This window comes from Patella vulgata, chromosome 7 (genome assembly GCF_932274485.2).
Source record: "Patella vulgata chromosome 7, xgPatVulg1.2, whole genome shotgun sequence".
NCBI lineage: Eukaryota > Metazoa > Mollusca > Gastropoda > Patellidae > Patella > Patella vulgata.
Window position 1 is genome coordinate 12,374,060 of NC_065885.2, and position 22,302 is coordinate 12,396,361.

At 36.8% G+C, this 22,302-nt stretch overlaps 2 protein-coding genes across 3 annotated transcripts in view; one reads left to right on the plus strand and one right to left on the minus strand.

The window, feature by feature from the left end:
- Positions 1–16,837, plus strand: part of LOC126827321 (zinc finger protein 277) — a 52,354-nt gene extending 35,517 nt beyond the window's left edge. For both annotated transcript variants that reach the window (XM_056102590.1, XM_050556602.2), the window contains exons 10-13: positions 6,733–6,832; positions 11,212–11,304; positions 13,780–13,904; positions 16,473–16,837. In XM_056102590.1, coding sequence (XP_055958565.1) covers positions 6,733–6,832; positions 11,212–11,304; positions 13,780–13,904; positions 16,473–16,644 — 490 coding nt within the window. In that variant the 3' untranslated portion in view covers positions 16,645–16,837. The remainder of the gene's footprint in view (positions 1–6,732; positions 6,833–11,211; positions 11,305–13,779; positions 13,905–16,472) is intronic.
- Positions 16,838–18,782: 1,945 nt separating this feature from the next.
- Positions 18,783–21,504, minus strand: LOC126827326 (protein arginine N-methyltransferase 1). Its single transcript, XM_050556607.2, has one exon. The coding sequence runs from the start codon at positions 21,382–21,384 to the stop codon at positions 20,323–20,325; it is 1,062 nt and encodes a 353-aa protein (XP_050412564.1). The 5' UTR covers positions 21,385–21,504; the 3' UTR covers positions 18,783–20,322.
- Between the last annotated feature and the right edge of the window lie 798 nt (positions 21,505–22,302).

The following is a 22,302-nucleotide window of genomic DNA, read 5'->3' on the forward strand; positions in this document are numbered from 1 at the left end:
CTAAGGCCAAAATAAATAATAGTCGGATCCGATCAGTAGGATGTTAAACCCCATTCCTATGCTCTTCCTTGACTTTATTTTCTTTTAAGGCCAAAATAAATAATACCTGTATTACCCATCCGACCCTATTTGCTTTAGCCAAAGTCGCTGACCATAAAATTTTGTTTTCATTTCCCAGTCCCTGTAACTCGGTCTTGGTGTGAATTTCTCCAGACAAGTTCCAACCATGAAATTTCAGTATTATTTTCAGGAATTTTACTCAGTAATTAAACTAGAAATGCGAGGAAATAGATAATACAAACCCCACAGAAAAAAATAAATTAATAAAAACATATATTCCGACCGAACCTATTTTTTGTGGCCAAGTAATCATAATCACGGATTGTTTTTTTCTTGGTCTTATACTTGTCGTCCTAGTTCAATATGTACTTTTATTTCAGGATTAGTGAACAGTTATTGATCCCGATCATGTATTATTTTAAAAAATAACGACTGTTTCAGGACTTAATCCACACTAAACAAATGTGCCAGATGAAATAGGGTTTAACATCCTACTGTTTTGCTCCTATACTGGGCTAATGAAGATGGGCATACGCCAAACAGTGTGCTATGAGGGAAATTTTGCTTGGGCAGCGGCACTATGGCCTACTTGAATTCCAACTGCCAAGGGATCTTTTACGTGCATTCCAATGTATACATGAGACCTCAGTTTTTCATCTCATCCGAAGGACTAGACAGCTGTCTTTGTCAGGCCCTCTCCGTTCTGCACCACTGATACGGGAAACCACGTCAGAAAATCCCGATGAACTTTCTCGGCCAATGTAGGGATGGAACACCCGACCTCCAGGCTAGCGAGCCAGCGTCTTACCCACTTAGGCACGTGATCCCCTACAGACAGACAGACAGACAGACAGAGGGTTTAACTCCACACAAATTAGGTCATTTCGGGACTAACACTTGGTTCAACTTTATTTCAATAATTCATTTGCACGTAGGGGTCTTTAGCAGTGGGAGGAAACCAGAGGACCCGGAGAAAACCCACGAGGTTGGACAGGCGACCCCACTCCTTGTCACATACAACCGGTGAAATGGAAACCATGGCAGTTGACACAATGGCAGACCTTATGATACAACGCGCGGATGCTAACCATTCGGCCATCCAACCCCCCACAGGACATTGGTTTTCTGTCTTCCGGCATGGTTTCCCCATGTCAGAGATGCAGGACGGAGGGCCTGACAAGGACAGCTGTCTAGTCGTTCGGATGGGACGAAAACCCAAGGTCCCGTGTAAACATTGGCATGCACGTAAAAGACCCCCTGGCAGTTGGAAGTCGATATAAGAGTAGGCCGTAGCACCGCTGCCCGGGCAAAATTTCCCTCATAGCACACTGTATGGCGTATTCAAGTCTTCATTATCCCAGGTTAGGAGCAGAACAGTAGGACGTTAAACCCCATTTCATTTCATTTCATTTGGTTTTCTGACCCTGTTTCTGATGAAATTGATGTAGATATGTTTTAATCGTACATCTTTTCTTAGAGTTAACCCATGTCTGAATAATTGACATCTAGACAAATCATTGTTTTAGTCAAAGAGGTTTGCCTGAGAAATGAGATGTAGACTGAATTTGTCTGTTTTAAGCAAAAGAAACAAATTATAGAACTTTAACAAAATAATATTACTTAATGAAAAAAAACAAAAAATTAGAACATTTTAAGAAAAATATTAATGATTATTTCAAGAAAAAAATTAATGATTATTTTAGAAAAAAATTAATAATTATTTTAGGAAAAAAAAAATTATATTTGGAAAAACAATTAATGATTATTTAAAGAAAACATTAATGATTATTTTAAGAAAACATCCATGGAAGCTCAAATACAAACTAATTTTTTTGATTTTCTATTTTTAATTTATGAAATGAAATGGAGTTTATGTCCTACATCTCTGCTTCATTCAGGCTAATGAAGACAGGCATACATACACAGTGCAATGGGCTACAACATAAATTTTTGCCCAGACAGCAGTGTTACGGCCTACTCTTATATCATAGTTCAACTGCTAAGGGTTCTGTTACGTGCACCCCAGTGTATATACAGGACCCAGGTTTTCGTTCCATCTGAACATATCATATGGTCTGTCTTTGAGTCAACTGACGTACGGTTGTACGTGACAAGGGGTAGGGTCGCCTGTCCAACCTCGTGAGTTTTCTCCGGGTCCTCCGGTTTCTTCCCACTGCTAAAGACCCCTATGCGCAAGCAAATTATTGAAATAAAAAATTAAACCATATGTTAGTCCCGAAATGACCTAGTTTTTGTCGAGTGGATGTTAAACCCCATCTCTCTCTCTCTCTCTCTCTCTCTCTCCATCTGAACAACTTAACTATACATCGTCCCTTGCCAGACCTACAATCCTGAAACAGTGGAACCACACCAGAAAATCCTGATGCACTTTCCTTGGATCAAACACAGGTTTTCCAGATAAGCGAGTCAATGTCTTACTCACTGAGCCACTGCAGCTCTGTTTTTAATTTGTTTATTTGTAAACCTATTATAGAATTGAAAAAAAAAAAAAAAAAAAAAAAAATTAACATTAAGAATTTAGAAATAGCTACACTAATCTATAACAGGAAAATTAAGTTTACATACATTTATTATGGTCTTAAAAGGAAAAAGGAGTTTCATTAGCTATTATTATTATTAACTTTGTTAATTTGGATTTCTGATTATAGTTTTTCTTTAATCAGGTGGCCATAGACTATTTTATATTTCCTGTTATCTTGTAATTGGGCATATGGCCAGTATTCGATGACAATCTCCATTGTATTATTAAAGATTTATTATGTAAAAGCTAAATCTGCCTATTGCAAGTCTATTTTCTGGCTTCAAATATATATTCATATGACAAGCTCATAATTAACTCTCTTGATCATTGGATTGCCTTGATTTTGAATAGATTAAAACACAATCTCTATTTAATAATTTAATGTAAGAATGGATAATAGAGACTTTGTTTATTATTGTAACAATTTTCAGTATATTCATTTTTAATTATCTATTTTTGATCTATTGTAGCAAGAAATTTAATGTAAACATGGAGACTTTTTGTAACAATTTTCAATATATTTATTTTTAACTATCTATTTTTGAACTATTATAGCTAGAACTACATCTTACATAATGTACCTTTAAGAAAAGATTCTCTATTAATAGGTTACATTTTATATGAAATGTAGAATAAATCAATATTAGTTCCAGATGCAAATGCACTAAGAAATACTCCAAAGAATTTTATTTCTGAAGAACAACAGCTATAACATTGTTCTGTTGCTTGCCAAGAATACATAAAAATCTGATTTATTAAAATCTGATATCTAGTTTAATTGCTTAAAGGACGTATGGCATATTCAATTGAACCTTAAAATAGGCAAGAATTTGTTAAGAAGTACACATTAATTGCTTAAAGGACATATGGATCTATTCAATGGAACCTTCAAATAGACAAAAATGTGTCTAAAAGTACATATTAATGTTATAAGAATGTATATAAAGTGATTTGGTCACATTTTGTTTGTAGACAATTTTTATCCAATTTTGATGAAACTGGGAATATAGGTTTATACCTCAAAGATCTTGGTCCCTTTCGATATTGCCATACGTATTGGACGGTAACTTCATGGATTATTGCCCCTGATTGTCCAAAAAATTATATTTTTAGCTTGTGGACACTATAGGTCACAATTTTAATCTATTTTGAAGAAACTTAAAATTTATGTTTATATCTCAAAGATTTTGGTTGAAATTTGCGTATGTTTGACCGTAATATCCTAGATTATGGTCCTTGATTGTACATGGCAACCGCTTGTTAAAAATGTATTTAATATGTGAACAGTCCAAATTGAACTTGCTAAATATGTACTCAGATTGATTATTTAACATTTAATTAAGAAAACAAAATCCAAATACCAATACTAGATACGCTCCTGTCTTGGATTCAGTCAGATTTAAACTTCTCTTCAGGTTTCTCACTTGCCAATAAGATATGACGGTCAGTGCCGGATTAAGGCTCTGCTGGCCCTAAGGCACATTTTGATAGGTGGCCTGAAAATAGGGGTTCCCTAGTCATATCAGCTTGTTTTCGACAATGTTTCACTCGCTATGTTGATCTATGCATGTTTATAATTCTGTGAAATACATCTAATGTCAATTGCGAAATTAATGAAAATTTTTAAAATATATGAAATTACTTACAAGATTCTTTCCCACAACATATGTAAACAAACCTCACGTGTGTAAAGGGACGAAACATCATGTCAACCCTTTGCCAGAGTATGGAAAGCTTTTAAGGACAAACACGTAGATGAAGAAGGATGCAATTTATTTACATAAAAATAAAGGCAAGCATTTTTGTCACCACCTGATAATTATCAAAAAAGTTTTACTTTATTATTTTGTGGCCTGGATTTTTGACTGGCCGTAAGGCACGTGACTTATTTGCCTTATGGTTAATCCAGCACTGATGATGGTGTCACTCGAGCAGCATAGATCGATGAAATTTCCATTCCACATATCGTTAAACATAACCTGAGTGGTGCTTTCACCAATGGTAATCATTTTTGGACCAATATTTCCATTAGGAAGAGGAGAGGAAATGGGGTTTAACGTCCACTCGACACAAACTGGGTCATTTCGGGACTAACACATGGTTTAATTTTATTTCAATAATTTGCTTGCGCGTAGAGGTCTTTAGCAGTGGGAGGAAACCGGAGGACCCGGAGAAAACCCACGAGGTTGGACAATGACAGACTTTATGGTACAGCGCGCACGTGCTAACCATTCAGCCACCCAACCCCCCTTATTTCCATTAGAGATTAAAGTTTCACAATAATGTAGTTGCCATGGGATTCCAATAGCGCCATCTTAGAACTTCAAAATACTTGCAATATAAAAACCTGTATTTACCTTCTGAACCACATAGGATCATTGGTGGCTAAATCTACAGAGAGAGAAATGGGGTTTAACGTCCACTCGACACAAACTAGGTCATTTCGGGACTGTCATATGGTTTCATTTTATTTCAATAATTCGCTTGCGCGTAGGGGTCTTTAGCAGTGGGAGGAAACCGGAGGACCCGGAGAAAACCCATGAGGCTGGACAGATGACCCTACTCCTTGTCACGTACAACCGGGGATTCGAAACCACGCCAGTTGACTCAATGACAGGTCTTATGATACAGCACACACGTGCTAACCATTCGGCCATCCAACCCCACCTAAATCTACAGTTTAAGGGTGAAGGATTATAATTATACCATCTAGAAAAGGATCTGATTTTTTTTGTTAACCCCCAAAAGAAAATGTCTATACAATCATATCATTGATTGAGTTTCTCACATGGTTAAATGTGTAAACTATCGTTCACGGCTGTTTTATTTTTAGCTGATATCCTTCAAGAATCAGACCATCAAAGAGACTGTGATATTATACACCAAGATAACTTAAAAATGATATGATTTGTCTTTTAGATATTTATAACCTGATCTAGAGTAAAAAATAGATATGTAGATTTTTGCATGATAGAAATCATTATGATCCAAGAGAAAGGCAATCCTGTTCATCCTCCCAATCAAATTCGTAACGCTCTTCCCACAGTACTACAACACTGATAATATTCCTTGTTTATCTTTTGGGTACTAACTATTTTGACTCTTAAGTTTTCAAACTCTGTATTAAAGATACATTATGGGAGATTAGATAAAGAACTGGCAGTTCTCGCTATAATAGTTAAAAACTAGATAATGTAAAGGGAATTTGCTGACAATTTCAGTCAAATTGGTCCACTATGAACCGAGAATTAAGTGACTGAAATTTCGGCCTAGCCTTGATCATCGTTACTAAAGTCTGTACGATAAAAAACAAAGTCTCTATCATCCATTTCATGATTAAATCATGAGAATTCAGGGATTGAAATTTCGGCCTAGCCTCGATCGTCATTACTAAAGGTCTGTTCGATAAAAAACATAGTCTCGATCATCCATTTCATGATTAAATTATGAATGAAAGTCAAGTAGCAAATGGGATCATAATCCAGTAAATATTGCAGGCTAGCGATGCCATCGAGAGTTGATTATGGTCTGGATAAGTTAATTAATGTCTAATTAATAATTTAGATAACATTTCAGGCCTTAAGAAAGACCGGCAATTGGAAGATTTGGTTCTTGCATAATGTATGTTTAAAGAAACTGTGTGTAGGATACAGTAGTCCGTAGATAACTATAATATATTATTAATCTTTTAGAGGCATTTAGTAACTGGATAGAGCAATAAACTATATAACACATATATTTATGGAAGAACAATTACTGATTTATTTAGGCGACGTTTCGAAGAGTGCTCTCTCAACTTTATCAAGCTAATACAGTAATACAATGTTGTTGTTCTTAGTGTTTAATGTTCGCTTCCACCAAAGGTGATATCGCAGACAAGTCTTTTTTTTTTTTCCATTATCTTAGCGCATGCGCAGGGCCCCCACCCCCCCCACCCCCCCAGTAATACAAAAATGTGAGGCAAATATGTACAGAAAAATCTAAAACAACAAATCATGAAACCATACATGACAACAACAAGATCAAAGGAGGGGGATAATCATGTTTTTATTCAATGCAAGAAGGAGGTATTGATCATTTTATGAATTGATAATATAGCTAGCAAAATGTTTTGTTTTTTTATATTGTAGAGATTGGTATAACTGGAAAGAAGAGTCAGGAGCACAAGCTGTTTGTTTGTTTTGTGAATTTTCATCCAGTCATCCAGACAGGTTAAAAGCACACATGCAAGTAAGTGGGAGTATGCGAATCTTGAGCCAAACTGTGACTATAGCCCTGCGAAAACTTTTTTGTGTCTTTTTCTCTGCTCAGTAAATTGATGTTTTTGACATTTTCGTATATCTTGGTACATGTTTAGTTTTCTCAATTGACAAGTTCAATCATTGTTGTTCTTGCGTATTAATTTGATCATTCGTGGTGGTGGGGGGGGATGCGGAATATGGGTCTTAAGTGTGTGCTTTAGACCAATTTTGGTTTTATATTAAGATATCAAAGATACATTATGTAAGATTTAGATAAAGACCTAGCCATCTATAACAGTTTGAAAATAGATAATGTAAAATGAATAATTTGAAAATTTCATTCAAATTACTCTATTGTGAGCAAAGATATTAGCCTTTGAAGGTTTGACAAGACGTATGCAATAATTACAACCACCTTACTGGTTGTTCGAAGTTAAGTTTTAGCTAGGGTGACGACGGTCCCGCAAAATGTTTCAAAGTCCCGCGTCCCGAAAATCAGCCAAAATGTCCCGCAATTGCTCACATGGAACATTTCTATACAGTTATATGCATGCATCTAATCTTGCTATAGTCTATTTGAGTATTAATCTAATCAAAATACCGAAAGACCCACCACAAATTCCGTTAGGTCTTTTGGTACCAACATGTAGATGACCTTTCACTGTACATCATTCTGAAAATCCACTGAAATCCACCGGTGCGGTTCCCCCTTGTCACTGGTGCAGGACAGAGGGCCTTGGTCAACGTATACTCATTCGGATGAGACGAAAAAGAATCCTTGGCAGTTAGAATTTGATATAAGAGTAGGCCGGCGTAGCACTGGTCCCGGGCACAATTTTCCTCATAGGACACAATATGGCATATGCCTGTCTTCATTAGCCCAGTCTAGCGTTAAATCCCATTTCAATTACGTTTAACTCAAAGAAATATAATGTAATAAACATAAGAAATGGAAAATATTGACAAAAATCAACGAATATAATTTCTATAACACTGACACCCCACACTACAACCACTATTAGCAGCACAACCAACAACACCACGACCGTCACCATGCTCAAAGAAAATTAAATTAAATTTAATGAATATAATTAATTCACATATTATATTTTAAAAAATATTGTAAAGACCTGCACTACCAGTAGAAATCTCAGTTCTCAGACAGTACATCTTCTAAAATCTCCAAATATTAACTTACATCTTGGAAAACGTGCTTTGTCCTATGCTAGACCTTTTCTATGGAATAAACAACCAAAGTCAATTATTGTCAAAACAGTCCAGGGAGAGAGAGAAAAAGATAAATTGGATTTTACGCCCACTCGAAACAAACTATAATTCGCTTGCACATAAGGTCTTTAGCTTTGGGAGGAAACCAGTGGACGAGGTTAGATGGCGACCCCATTCCTTGTCACGTGCAAGCGGGAAATCGAAACCAAGTCACTTGACTCAACGACAGAACTTTTGATCTAAAATGCATGCGTTAACCAATGGGCCACCCCCCCCCCCCTCTTACCCAAATAATAATAAAATTAAATAAATACTAGTATTTGTTACATGGTGAATCACATAAACAAAAAAAACATTAGCTGACTACTGGGGCATTTGCCGTAACTGAGGACTATGTATTTCTATTTTATATAAAAAAAAACTACTGGAAGACAGCGGATGTATCAAATTGCTTCTTCCTTTATTTTGATATGTATACTTGGTTTAATGGAGTATCAATTACATGATTTAATTTTATTTCAATCATTCGCTTGCACGTACGGGTCTTTACCAGTGGGAGGAAACCAGAAGACCCGGAGAAAACCCACGAGGTTGGACAGGCAACCGCGACCCTACTCCTTGTCCCTTACAATTGAAACCACTCAATGACAGACCTTATGATACAGCTCACACGTGCTAACCATTCGGCCACCTACCCCCCCAGCATAATGCATCTTTAACCAGGCTTAACATCCTTTCTACTCAGTTATTATACAATCTCAATACGTTTCACATGATTAAACTTAAGCGATAAAATCTCAAAACGTTTCACTACCTTCGGCATGATTTGATTTTAGCGATAAACGATTAATAATTTATATATTTTGTTTGAAATGAAAGATGGGTATTTTTACATCTACAAAAGAAATTGTGTTCGTTTTTTTTTTAAATGCAAGATGATGCTGGCATACGAATAGAAAACACACTGATATGAATATTATATGGCTTGAATTTATATTGTTGCTATGTATACTATTCAAAAAAAGTAGGGGATATTTGATTTTGGGGGCATAATACTAAAATATGCAAATGACTACGAAAAAAGTCACTATAGAACCTAACAGAAGAAACATTTCCAGTTACATGTGATGCCCAAACGCACCAATAGCTACCGCATGGAATGCAGGTGATGCTTGGGATCATCATGGGGGTCCAACCCAAGATTTGCACGACTCTGACTTTGAATGTTACAGTCATTGTGGCATTGAATTCCAGGGTGGAAACATCAGTTTAATTGTTTTAGTGACCAGAAAACAAATTTTGATATGCGTCGGCTTACCCAAAATGAAAGGTTACGTGCCCTTGGCATGCTACGGATCGGCACAACACAGGCGGTAGTGGCGCGGACGATGAATGTTTCTCAGTCTGTCATAAGCAGGCTATGGTCCAGATACCGTGATACACAATCTGTACAGGACAGACCACGCTCAGGTCGACCAAGGGCGACAACTCAAGCCCAGGATCGATTTATCCGTACCTTGGCCTTGAGAAATCGTGTCATCACAGCAAATCAGATCAGCGCTCGTCTTCAAACAGAAGTTGTTATGTGTCTTTTAGTGAACTTGATATAACTAGAAACAAGGCACGTGTTAGTCACAAATTCACTGTTTACCAGACACAATCTCTCTCAATCTGATTAAAACACAGATCCTATTTCGTTTCATTTTTATAGTTCAAAATATCGTTTTACTTGTCTTTACTACGCTAGGATCTGGAAGAGTTGTTATCATTGACGTGTTCTGAATGAAGTGAGGAATTAGCCAATGAAACCGTCTGTTATGGCGAACTTTAGGCGTGTTTTGCATGAAACTGTGGGTAATCCACTAGTAACATCAATGCAGATTGGTTAATCAAATGTCTGACGTCATAGGGTCAAAAGCCTCTGACGTGACCTATCGCTACAACCGGTCAGATTTTCATGTAGTGTAGTCCATCGAAAGTATAAATAACAAAACGAAATATAGATCTGTATTTTGATCAGATTGAATCACTCTGGTCCATGTCAATTGGTCTGACACATATTTGTGTTTTGAATAATATTTTTAATACACAAAGTTTTAAATGTCAGGTAGTAGTTCATTAATGCCAGACATTTTGTCAGGTACAAGTCAAGTCATTATTTCCAGATCTGTAAATATCCCCCCTTTAAATGACATTTGGTCAAAAACAGGCTTCAAATAAAACTCTCATACTGTACAAAGAGAAAAGGGTTTAACATTCCCTATTGGACATTTTGTCAGGTACAACTATAATCATTATTTCCAGGTCTGCCGTAACGTCATTACCAGGTCAGGCCTGCCATAACGTCATTACGGGGTCAGGCCTGCTATAACATCATTATGTGGTCAGGCCTGCCATAACATCATTACGTGGTCAGGTCTGGGTCAGGCCTCCCGTAACATCATTACGTTGGGTCAGACTTGCTGTTAACATCATTACATTGCATGGGGGCTGTCATAACGCTATTACGTGGGGTAAGGCCTGCCGTAACATCATTACGTGGGAGTCAGACCTGCCTAACGTCATTACATTGAGTCAGGCTTGCCGTTACAATGCATCAGGGCTCAGACCTGCCTAAAATCATTACATGTTGTTAGGCCTACCCTAACATCATTACATGGGGTCAGGTCTGCCCTAACATCATTACATGGGGTCTGTACAATGATACTCCTGTAGACATATATCAACATTATATCACAGAAGATCGATCCCTGCATTGGCCAAGAAAGTTCATCACGATTTTCCGGTGTGTATCCCCTTGTCAATGGTGCAGAACGGAGATCCTGACAAGACCAGCTGTCAAGTCATTCTGATGGGACGAAAAACTGAGGACCCGTGTATACATTGCTGTGCACGTAAAAGATCCCCTGGCAGTTGGAATTCGATATAAGAGTAGGCGATAGTGCCGCTGCCTGGGAAAAATTTCCTTCATAGCACACTGTATGGCTTATGCCCATCTTCATTAGCAGAACAGTAGGATGTTAAACCCCATTTCATTTCATTTCTATTACAGAATTGACTAACGGCAGTCAGTTATTTATTTGAAAATGACAAAAACTCAAAGGGTTTCATGATTGCTATATTTTTTATTTAATTTTTCAGGAACTACATGATTTTGACCTTCATGAACTGAAGCTTAAATTGAATCTGAATTTTTACCAGAAAGTAAAATTAATTAACTACATAAGACGACAGGTAAACTTCAAATATTTATTCTTCTCTTTCTCAAGCAAAGAAACCAGGAGATTCACTAAGACAGTTCCTGAGGATTTTCTAGCATGGTTTCCCTTTGTCAGTGGTGCAGGATGGAGGGCCTTACAAGGACAATGGGACGAAAAAACCCAGGTCTTGTGTACACATTGGCATACAAGTGAAAGAACCCTTGACAGTTGGAATTTGAAATAAGAGTAGGCTGTAATGCCACTGTCCAGACAAAATGTCCAACATAGGACACTGCATAGCATATGCCTGTCTTCATTAGGCATGACGGTACAGATAAATAGGACATCAAACCCCATTTCATTTCTCAAACTGAGCCGGATTAAGATTTTGTAGGCTCCTGGGCTACAGGTACTGCCGGGTCACTAGTCTAGAAGAGTTACCTACCAGCCATCCCAGATATACAGTACAGTGTGGTAATATTCATAAATGAAATAACCTTTCAATTAATCATTGGAGGTCATTCAGATTGTAAGAAGCTCCAGGGCTGGCTGCAGCCCCTAAAACCTGTGCCTTAATCCAAGAAATAGTGGCTCAGTGACTATACTAACAGGAAATGATCCTTGGTTAGATTCTGGTGTTGGCCATAAAATTTCTTGATGATTTTCCAACCAGGTTTTCCCTTGACATGGAATAGTTTCTAGATGGGATGAAAAACCAAGATCTTGTGTATTATGTATGTTTTAGATCTGCTTAAAGTTGGAAATTGAATTAAGAGTAGGTCATAGCGCCTCGGTCCAAGTAAACTTTAGCTCATAGCACCACTGTGCAATGGTGTATGCCGGTCTTCATTAGCCCAGTCTTCATTAGCCTATTCAGTGCAAAAAAATAAGTCGATAAGTTCCATTTCCGCATGGAATAATTGCTGATTAAATTGGCTTTATTCTCAGGAAAACAACATTCCTGCAATAACGGATGTTATAAAAGCAGCATAAAGTATTAAAAGAGCCAATTTACCAGTCTGAGTGGTGGGGTTTTTTGTCTTATAATTCATAAGTATGAAGTTCTTTTTTTTTTTTTTTTTCTAAGTTTTTTTGTCTGTACTGGTAATTGAATATGTTATGAAGTTCTTTTTTTTTCTTTCTAACTTTTTTTGTCTGTACTAGTAATTGAATATGTGCATGGTAACCTTTCACCATCCTATACAAAAGATAGGTTGCCAGGCAATGAAACAACATAGTAGAACTTGACTTATCGAATAGCCGATTGGTTTTAATGGTGATTTCATCTTTATAACTTCTTGGAAAGTGCCAGCAATTTTGAAAAATGTGATGTGTAAAAACAGTTATTACAGTGTTTAAATGACAGGTTGATTAGACGACGATTTCCCTTTAGTAGACAGAGAGAGACTAACACATGCTTCAATTTTATATCAATAATTTGCTAGGTTGTAGGGTTTCTTTAGCAGTGGTAGAAAACCGGAGGACTCAGAGAAAACCAACCTTGTCAAGTGCATGTGGACAATCGAAACCATGCCACTTGCCTCAATGACAGACCTTAAGATCTAAAGCGCATGTTTAACCCTTTTTGCCACCCCCCAACCTCCTTTATTATGCAGTAGGGATCCAGAGTGCCTCAGTGAGTAAGGTGATGGCCCACTAACCAGGGTTTCCTAGGTTTGATCCCAATGTTGGCCGAGAAAGTTTGTAGTCGTTTGGACAAAAAAACATGTTTTCAATATATATCCAGTATATGTATACTCTTCAAAAAAAGTAGGGGATATTCAGAAACAATACAAAACTGCGGAAATGCACTGCTGTTTTTATTAGAGGTAACCAGTGTATGTTAATAACAGACCAATTGCCTACACATAAATATAAACAGTTCATATGGGCGGATTATCTGATGGCCCCATTTCACTCGCAAAGAGATACACCGTCAAAAGTGAAAATGGACGTTTTTGATTTTTGTCTTAATGAGTAATTGCTCCATCAATCCTCAGACATTCAGCAATTCGTCGTGGCATGCTCCTAATTAAACGTCCAATCACGATTTGGGGCAATCTGACCCACTCCTCCTGCAGTGCCACGGCTAATTTTTGCAGTGTTGTCGGTTGACTTTGACGTTGACAAACACATCTCACGCTAAACAGTATATCTTATGAAAGAACCGATAGGAAAGCAAACACGGATAGGATAAACCAGCAAGCAGCAGTTTTCATCAACCCTTCCTTGAAGTGTCAAATTTGTCAATGAACCCCTCCCACGTGTATGGCGCTATTGCGTGTCGCATGGGCAGCTCAGTGGTTCTGTTGGAGCGATAAGTTCTTCGTCTGTGACATACTCTCAAAGCATGTCAAGTGTCCATGACTATTTATCATATCACAACCTGCATAGGTATTTGCATTTCAATATCCCCTACCTTTTTTTAAGAGTATATCTTCAGGTATATCAATGTCTGTGTTATGTTATATATCTTCAGGTATATCAATGTTCGTGCTATATATTTCAGGTATATCAATGTTTGTGTTATGGTTGTCATGAAGAATTAGAGAATAAACAGACATTACTAGATCATATGCATACAACTGGTCATACATCTAAAATACCTCCAGTTAGTGTATGGGACCAACCTCAGTAAGTCAAAAACCAAATGAAATGGGGTTTAAAATCCTACTGTTCATCTCCGACTCGGTTAAGACAGCAACACACAGTGCAGGGTAATTTTCCTCGGAGAGCGGCGCTACGGACTAATCTTATTTTCGAATTTGCAACTGTCAAGAATTCTTTTATGTGCGTGGTCACCTGTCAATCATGCCCAGCCTTCATTAAGAACATGCTATCCTCCCGACTTAATGGATTTTGCCCACATAGTTTTCTTCATTAGACATTTGTCATCAATTTATAATGTTAACCAAAAGTCATTATCTGCGACAGTCTTACGATATTCAAAACATCATTTCTACAAATAAACGAGGCTTTTGAAATGAAATGGGGTTTAACGTCCTATTTTTCCGCACCAATCAGAATAATGAAGATAATGATATGCCATGATGTGGACTATGAGTGACATTTTGCCTGAACAGCAGCATGTCTGTCTACTTTTCCATCTAATTCCAACTGTTCACTCTTCTTATTTCTTACATGTGCACAGCAAGGTTTACATACGATCTCAGGATTTTTGCATGTAAAAGAATTCTCTGATGATGGAATTCTAAACAGGCCATAGCACCACTGTTCCGACAAATTTTCCTTATAGGACATGCCTGTCATCAATAGCCTGTCTTTATTAGCCCATTTGGTGCAGCAAAGTAGGATGTTAAACTCCATCTCATTTGAACTATAATCTGATAAGCATTTGGTGCTTGTCATGTTATTGGTTGTTCTATGTGTGATGCAGTCCACCAGAACGGGCTCCAAGATCTCCAAGCTTCTTGGTTTTTTCGTCCCATCCAAATGACTATACACTGTTCTTGCCAGGCTCTCTGTTCTGCACCACTTACAAGGAGGGACCCCGCCAGTAAATCCTGATGAACTTTCTCAGCCAACGTCGACGGGACCTCCAGGTTAACGAGCCAACATCCTACCCACTGAGCCAGCTTGGCTACTATATTAGTGAAGAGATTATGAGTGGCGGCTTGTATGGTTTAATGGGTGTGCTTTAGATCATACTGTCTGTCATTTAGTCATGTGACATAGTTTCGATCCCAAGCTTGTATGTGATAAGGGATAAGGTTGCTTACTCATCCTCTAGGTTCCTTCCAAAGAGTGGACATTAAACCCCATTTCTCTCTCTTTTTTAACCCAATGTACCTATTAACTACTTTATACTTGCAGTTTAGTGTTTTATGACCCTGATATAGAAACTTTAATCATAGTTGCTTTTGATCAGTTCAAGCACAGTTTATCCTTACAGCATGTTTATTTATTTATCTTCAATAATCAGGTTTCTAAACCTTCATGTATAAAATCAATATGATTGATTATTGTTTTTAAGGTATTATTGATTATTTGTTTATAGGTATTTATTTATTGATTATTTGTTTATAGATATTTTTTATTTTTTATAGGTATTTATTGATTTTTTTATAGGTATTATTGATTGTTTATAGGTATTATTGATTGTTTAGAGAGAGAGAAAGAGATGGGGTTTAACGTCCACTCGATACAAACTAGGTCATTTCAGAACTAACATATGGTTCAATTTTATTTCAATAATTCACTTGCGTGTAGGGGTCTTTAGCAGTGGGAGGAAACCAGAGGGCCAGAGAAAACCCACGAGGATTGACAGACAACCCAACTCCTTGTCACGTACAACCTGGAAATCGAAACCACACAAGTTACAGAGCTTTTGATACAGTGTGCACACGCTAACCATTCGGCCATCCAACCCCCTTCAATAATCAGGTTTCTAAACCTTTATGTATAAAATCAATATGATTGATTATTGTTTTTATAGGTATTATTTATTGATTGTTTATAGGTATTATTGATAGTGGGGATCACGTGGCTAAGTGGGTAAGACGCTGGCTCGCTAGCCTGGAGGTCGGGTGTTCGATCCCTGCATTGGCCAAGAAAGTTCATCCAGATTTTCCGGCGTGGTTCCCCCTTGTCAGTGATGCAGGACGGAGGGCCTGACAAGGACAGCTGTCTAGTCCTTCAGATGAGACGGAAAAAAACGAGGTCCCATTTATATATTGGAATGCACGTAAAAGATCCCCTGGCAGATGGAATTCGATATAAGAGTAGGCGATAGTGCTGCTGCCCGGGCAAAATTTCCCTCATAGCACACTGTATGGCGTATGCCCGTCTTCATACAGGAGCAGAACAGTAGGACTTAAAACCCATTTCATTTCATTTCATTTCATTATTGATAGTTTATAGGTATTTATTTATTGATTGTTTATAGATATTTTTGATTGTTTATAGATATTTTTGATTGTTTATAGGTATTTATTGATTGTTTATAGGTATTTATTGATAGTTTATAGGTATTGATTTATTGATTGTTTATAGATATTATTGATTGTTTATAGGTATTTATTGATTGTTTACAGGTATTTATTGATTGTTTATAGGTATTTATTTTTTATAGGTATTAATTGTTGATTGTTTAAAGTTATTTATTGATTGAGTATAGGTATTTATTGATTGTTTATAGATGTTATTGATTGTTTATAGGTATTATTGATTGTTTATTTTTAGGTATTATTTTCCCACATACGAGAATGATAATCTATTATGTCAGTTAGAGGATGATGAAGAGGGATTAGATGACGAAGATGCCACTGTTCCTATTATTGCTGAAGATTTACCGGTTACCCATACAACATCTATTGTTACTGATGAACTTAGGCAAGAGTTACTATGGTTGTGATTGATTGTTTCACCAACACTGCTGGTCGGGACTAGAGTTATCTCCCCTTTTACCAATTGGAAAGCTGATTGTGGTCATCTTATTAAACAGAGACAGAACAGTTTTGCAGTTTGAAATATTGTAATGGGGTGTTTGAAATGTAAATTATATGTACTGTGATATTATATGAATAAATTAAATGTTACATATAGAATTAAATGAGTAGTCCACATTATATTCATGAACGTGGCAGTCACGGGGGTGGGAAGAGGGAGAAAGAGAAACTCATATTTTCGTAACAAACTGAAATAGTTTTACTGAACAATCCTCTATTGTCAGTATTATTTTAGGGTTTATTAAATACACTTTATACGCCCCAGCTATTCCTTTTGTATAGGTCCATATTGAAATTTGGTTTTATATTTTGTCACATCTCTGTCCTTCCACAAACAATTGTTAACACTCTTGAGGCTAAAACTTACCTTCCGATTGGTTTTGAATTTGTACCCAGCGATGACAGTGTTTATTTCTTGGGATCAAGAAGAATCCTATTGATTCTAATTTTAAATGATTTGAAAAATCTTGTGGATGCTCTAGATCACTTTGAAAAACAAAATTTATCATGTGATTTGATTGTAATGATTATTTTTGTGGGACCTTTTTTTATTTTTACTTACAGAGTTATTGCCCATTATCAAGTCCTTCAAGTATTGTGCTTTGGAAGACTTAGCTGCTATGTCCATGTTTTGTTTCCTGATATCATATGTTCAACAGTCATTTTTGACTGGATCTTTTTTGGAAAAGGCGAGAGATGTGGTTTAAATCACTCAAAACAAACTTTGTCATTCTGTAACTAACATATTGTATAACTTATATTCAATAAGTTGTTTGCGCGGGTCTTTAGAATGGGGGAGGTAACTGCAGAACAATAGAAAACCTACGAAGTTGGACAGATGATCCTGGGAACTCATCATCAAATTCGAACTGTCGAGGGGTCTTTGACTGGTCAATGTATACAGTATACGCAACACCCTTTTTTTTATGTACCATCCTGACAAGTAGATTCTGTTTCTTGCCATACTCTCCATCCTACACCACCAATGAGGAGAAACCAAACTTGGAAACTAGAGTGGAATTTTCTCCGCCAGCACTGGAATCAAACCTGGGACTTACTGTCAGTGAACCACTGCCTTACTCAATGAGCAACCATGTTTTCTATAAAGTTAGCCTTGTGAACAACATGTACCTACTTCCAACACCTATTAGACCTGGGAGCCACGGTGGCTTGCTAACCTGGAGGTCCCATGTTCGATCCCTGCTGTGGCCAAGAAAGTTCATCAGTAATTTTCTGGTGTGGTTCCTCCTTGTTAGTGACGCAGGACGGAGGGACTGGCAAGGCACAACGTATAGTCATTCAGATTGGACTAAAAACCAAGGTCAAGTGTACACATTGTGTACATGTAAAAGAACTCTTGTCAGTTGGAATTCAAAATAAGACTAGGCCTTCTCTCAAAGCACACTTCATGGCAGATGCCCTTCATCATGAGCCCAGTAGGACGCTGAACCCCATTTTATTTCATATTACACTTCTCTCATGACGATAAAAATGTAATGTAGTTATTGAAGGGAGACAACTCCATGTATAATTTCAAGTACTTTGGTTATAGTCTGCATTTTAGGAGGGAGAAAACGGGGTTTGACATCCAATCAACATTAACTAGGTCATTTCAGGGCATTTAATGTCCACTCGACACAAACTGTCATTTTGCGACTAACGTATTGTTCAGGTTTATTTTGATAAGCTTGCACGTAGGTGTCTTTAATAGTGGGAGGGAACTGGAGAACCAGGAGAAAACCCATGAGATTCGACATTGACCCTACTCCAGGTCACACACAAGCGAAGAAACAAAACCATGCCACTTGACTCAATGACAGCCCTTATGATCTAAAATGCATGTATTAACCCATTCAGTCACTCCACCTCCTGTATGTATGGTAATACAAAACACCATACATCAACTGAAACAGTCATCTAATGTCCCAAATCCCTCCACAGACCAGTTTATGCTATAAGAATTAAAGGTCCACATCGAACGCTAATTGGAATACAATTCACAATAGATAATTCTAGATTCATGTGTAGTAAATATCTCCGGACAAAAATTTGATCACATTTTATTACTTTGAATTAACATTGAATAATGCATAGGAAAAAAAATCTGATCGAACAGTCTTCAAAAATCTCTTTGAATTCAAATTATGCGACCAGTAGTTATGAGATGAATGAAATGAATGAAATGGATTTAAACATCCTTTTTTTCTTCACCAACACAGGATCTTGGGTTTCTTATCCCATCTGAAGAACCAGAAGATGTTCCTAGCAAAGCCCTCCGCCACTCACAATGGGCAACCATACTGAAAAATACCCCAATACCAGGATCAAAAACTCCTTTTTAGAGGGTCAGTGAGCCTTAGACACTGAGCTATCTTGGCTCTGATATGCAATAAAGAGAGGGAGATGGGTTTAACGTCCAGTCCACTCAACACAAACTAGGTCATTTCGGGACTAACATATGGTTCAATTATATGTCAATAATCGCTTGCACGTAGGGGTCTTTAGCAGTGCGAGGAAACCGGAGAAAACCCACGAGGTTTGACAGATGACAATATGCAATTAAAGCTGAAAATGATTATTGTAATGATTTATTGATGATTTACCCCAGCAGATTTTTCTTTCTTTTATAGCACTTGTGTTTACATACATGTAAAATAATAAAACAATTATTGGTTATTTACATATACGTTCGTCTGTATGATAACCAAATTTTATTCTAGAATGTAAAAATTATTTTTTAATCACTGGGATATTTGTGGGGGACCAATGGATCATACTTGTATGTACAAAACAAGAAGAGTGGAAGATATTCTACTATTTACACTCAGAATGGTATCTGTCAAAACTAATAGAATGCTAGACAACAATATAATCATTTTAAAAATTACATCTAAAAAATCCATTGACAATTAAATAGATAACATGTTTATATATCTCTCTCACAAACTGGATGGCACATGTTAAATTATTAATACAGAAATTATGACACCCCTTCCTTCTATAACTATACACCAGGGATGCTGTTTCAAAATTTTGCTTGTCCGACATTTTTTAATCAGGGTTAATTTAATAATTAGTGTTGAACACTATAAAAGGGTTGATCACTCAATCAATCATTCCTGAAGAACAATCAAGATTAGAAATAGTTACGATTTCACCTTTGGTGGAAGTAGATGTAAAACGACAGGAGCGAATGAATGAATCATACATATTATCAAGGACAATCGAAATTAGAAATAGCTACATCCTTAGCACAGTCAATTTTTGGGGGAAATCGGAATATAACGCACCATATCTTGATGTTCTATTGAGCATATTCCTGGTCAGAGGTTTGCCGACTCACGTAGGTAGGACATTATCCTACATATACGGACAAAACAGCATCCATGCTTATTGCTATACACTATACAAAGTTCTCAGAGTTTCCAAATGACATTTATAATAGAAGAAAATATGATGAATGATACATGTACATGGTATTTGAAGCCGGGGAATTACATTTATATTTATAAAACTGATCTCAAACTAATGGCTTCACTTTTACAATGCAGACAGATTTAAATTGTCCCTATTGATCACAGTAACTAGCGCATTTTATACTTTAAGGATTCTGTCATTTCAGACAGTTCTCCTTTAAAGTCCAAGTCTATTTGGAAATCCAAATCTCTATTATTTTGTTGGTTTGGTTTCATAGAGAAGGTTCCATTGATCTCTTCGCCCTTTTTAATGGTTAAATCATTATCTCCTAGATAAAACACTGTCTGCTTCCAGTGAGTGTATGGTGCTTCAGGTGCTGTTGAAAATCCAGTCCTTTTGTGCGACTTAGTAAATTCAATATTGAAAAATGTGACAAGAGCATGTAAGTAATCACTTCTTCGACATTGGAGATGGAAAGGCGTGTTGAAAACCATATCCTCTACTTTGACGGTGTAGATATCAACTTCCTTCACGAGGCATGAATTGGTCACGACTTGCTTCGGGTCTACGACATCTACCAGGGGTTCGTTTATGGCAACTCCTCGAATAATACTCATGTCGAATCCATAGACGTTATCCCACCAGTTGATCTTCTCATCCTTATACTGACGATCTTCGATTCCGCAGACGTACAGCGTAGCTCTGTCTGGAAAGATTAAACCCCCAGGGGCCAACCACTTATCTCTTGCGTGAATAACGGTATTCAACATGGATTCGTAGAAAAGACAATAGCCCATCCACTCACTGATAATAATATCAACATGTTCGATACCATCGGGCAGAACAACTTCTTCAACTTTACCTTTTACGAGTGTTATGGTGTTCTCGAATTTGTTGTCAATTATTATTTTCTTAGCATAGTCTATAATACTTGAGCATTCAATTCCAATGACTTTCTTGGCTCCAGCTTTTGCAGCAAACATACTCAGAATGCCAGTGCCACAGCCAACATCTAAAACTATTTTATCTTTGAATAAATGTTTATTGTAATACATTGAGTTTCTGTACGTTAGTGTTCTTACTTCATCTTTCAACATCTCCTCATGGATTCCAAAATGTGCATAGGAATCAAAATAATAGTCCTTAGACGTCATATCATCGGGATTGTTTGCAGCCTCTGGTTTTTCAGGACTGGTGGTACTTGGTGTAGCTTCCATTTCGTCAGCCATTTTCAATTTTGAACTAGTTCTTTAATTCACAATGCCTTTTTCTGTTTTCACCGCTACTTCGCGCACATGTCGTCTTCAATCGGAACTTCCGAGCACGTGGTTTAACCCGCGCATGGTCAATGATCTCATTGTTTGGCGAATCAGATCTCTGAGCATGCGCAATTTGTTAGAACACGATCCAGTATTCCGAATGAATTTTAAAAAAAGTGACGACCTCAAAAGTTATTTTTGAATAATAATTTCCCAGAGACTACTGTAATCTTTATGTTTCTATTTTAATAAATGTTTTTATTGTTAATCAAATGTTATTTAGCAAATTTCAGTGTTTCAAAAGCTTTTTGTGTGCGCTCATGTTTCAATTCAAATCCACACAAAATTCTCTATAATATATTGCAATACGACTTTAAAACGACTATAAGCATGACATAACATATAGTTTTAAATGGAATACATATTTTAACTTGCAGTTGCTCAGTTAGGACATTTTCAACAGCTAAAATTTAATAAAAAGAAACAAAACATCAAGCGCATTTTATTTGCGTTTAACTTTATATTCGAGTACCGGTAATAAAAATACTAAAAACAAAAACAGTTGTTTATTATACTACTAGGTGTGTCCTAATTTGTATTTAGTGTTATTGTGTATTTTTATTGCAAATTCAATCTTGATTTTTCTAATTTGTGTCGAATTATTTCTTGGAGAAAGAACAACTTCTCTTTAACGCCACGCCTTAAAATGTTGTTATCTCCCTTGCACAGAGTGTGGTATTTTTTAATCTCGGCTTTTAAACTGTATTACGGTCGTTTCGTCTTACATCGGCAAAATAATTTTTGTTTTAAAAATATTATATTATGCTGTGTATTGTATATATATTGTTGCTTATTTTGAAAACGATATCATAGATATAAGGGTATTTA

What these genes read in the sequence shown, in the direction of transcription:
- LOC126827326 (XM_050556607.2), bottom strand. Translation starts at nt 21,384, where the DNA reads ATGGCTGACGAAATGGAAGCTACACCAAGTACCACCAGTCCTGAAAAA.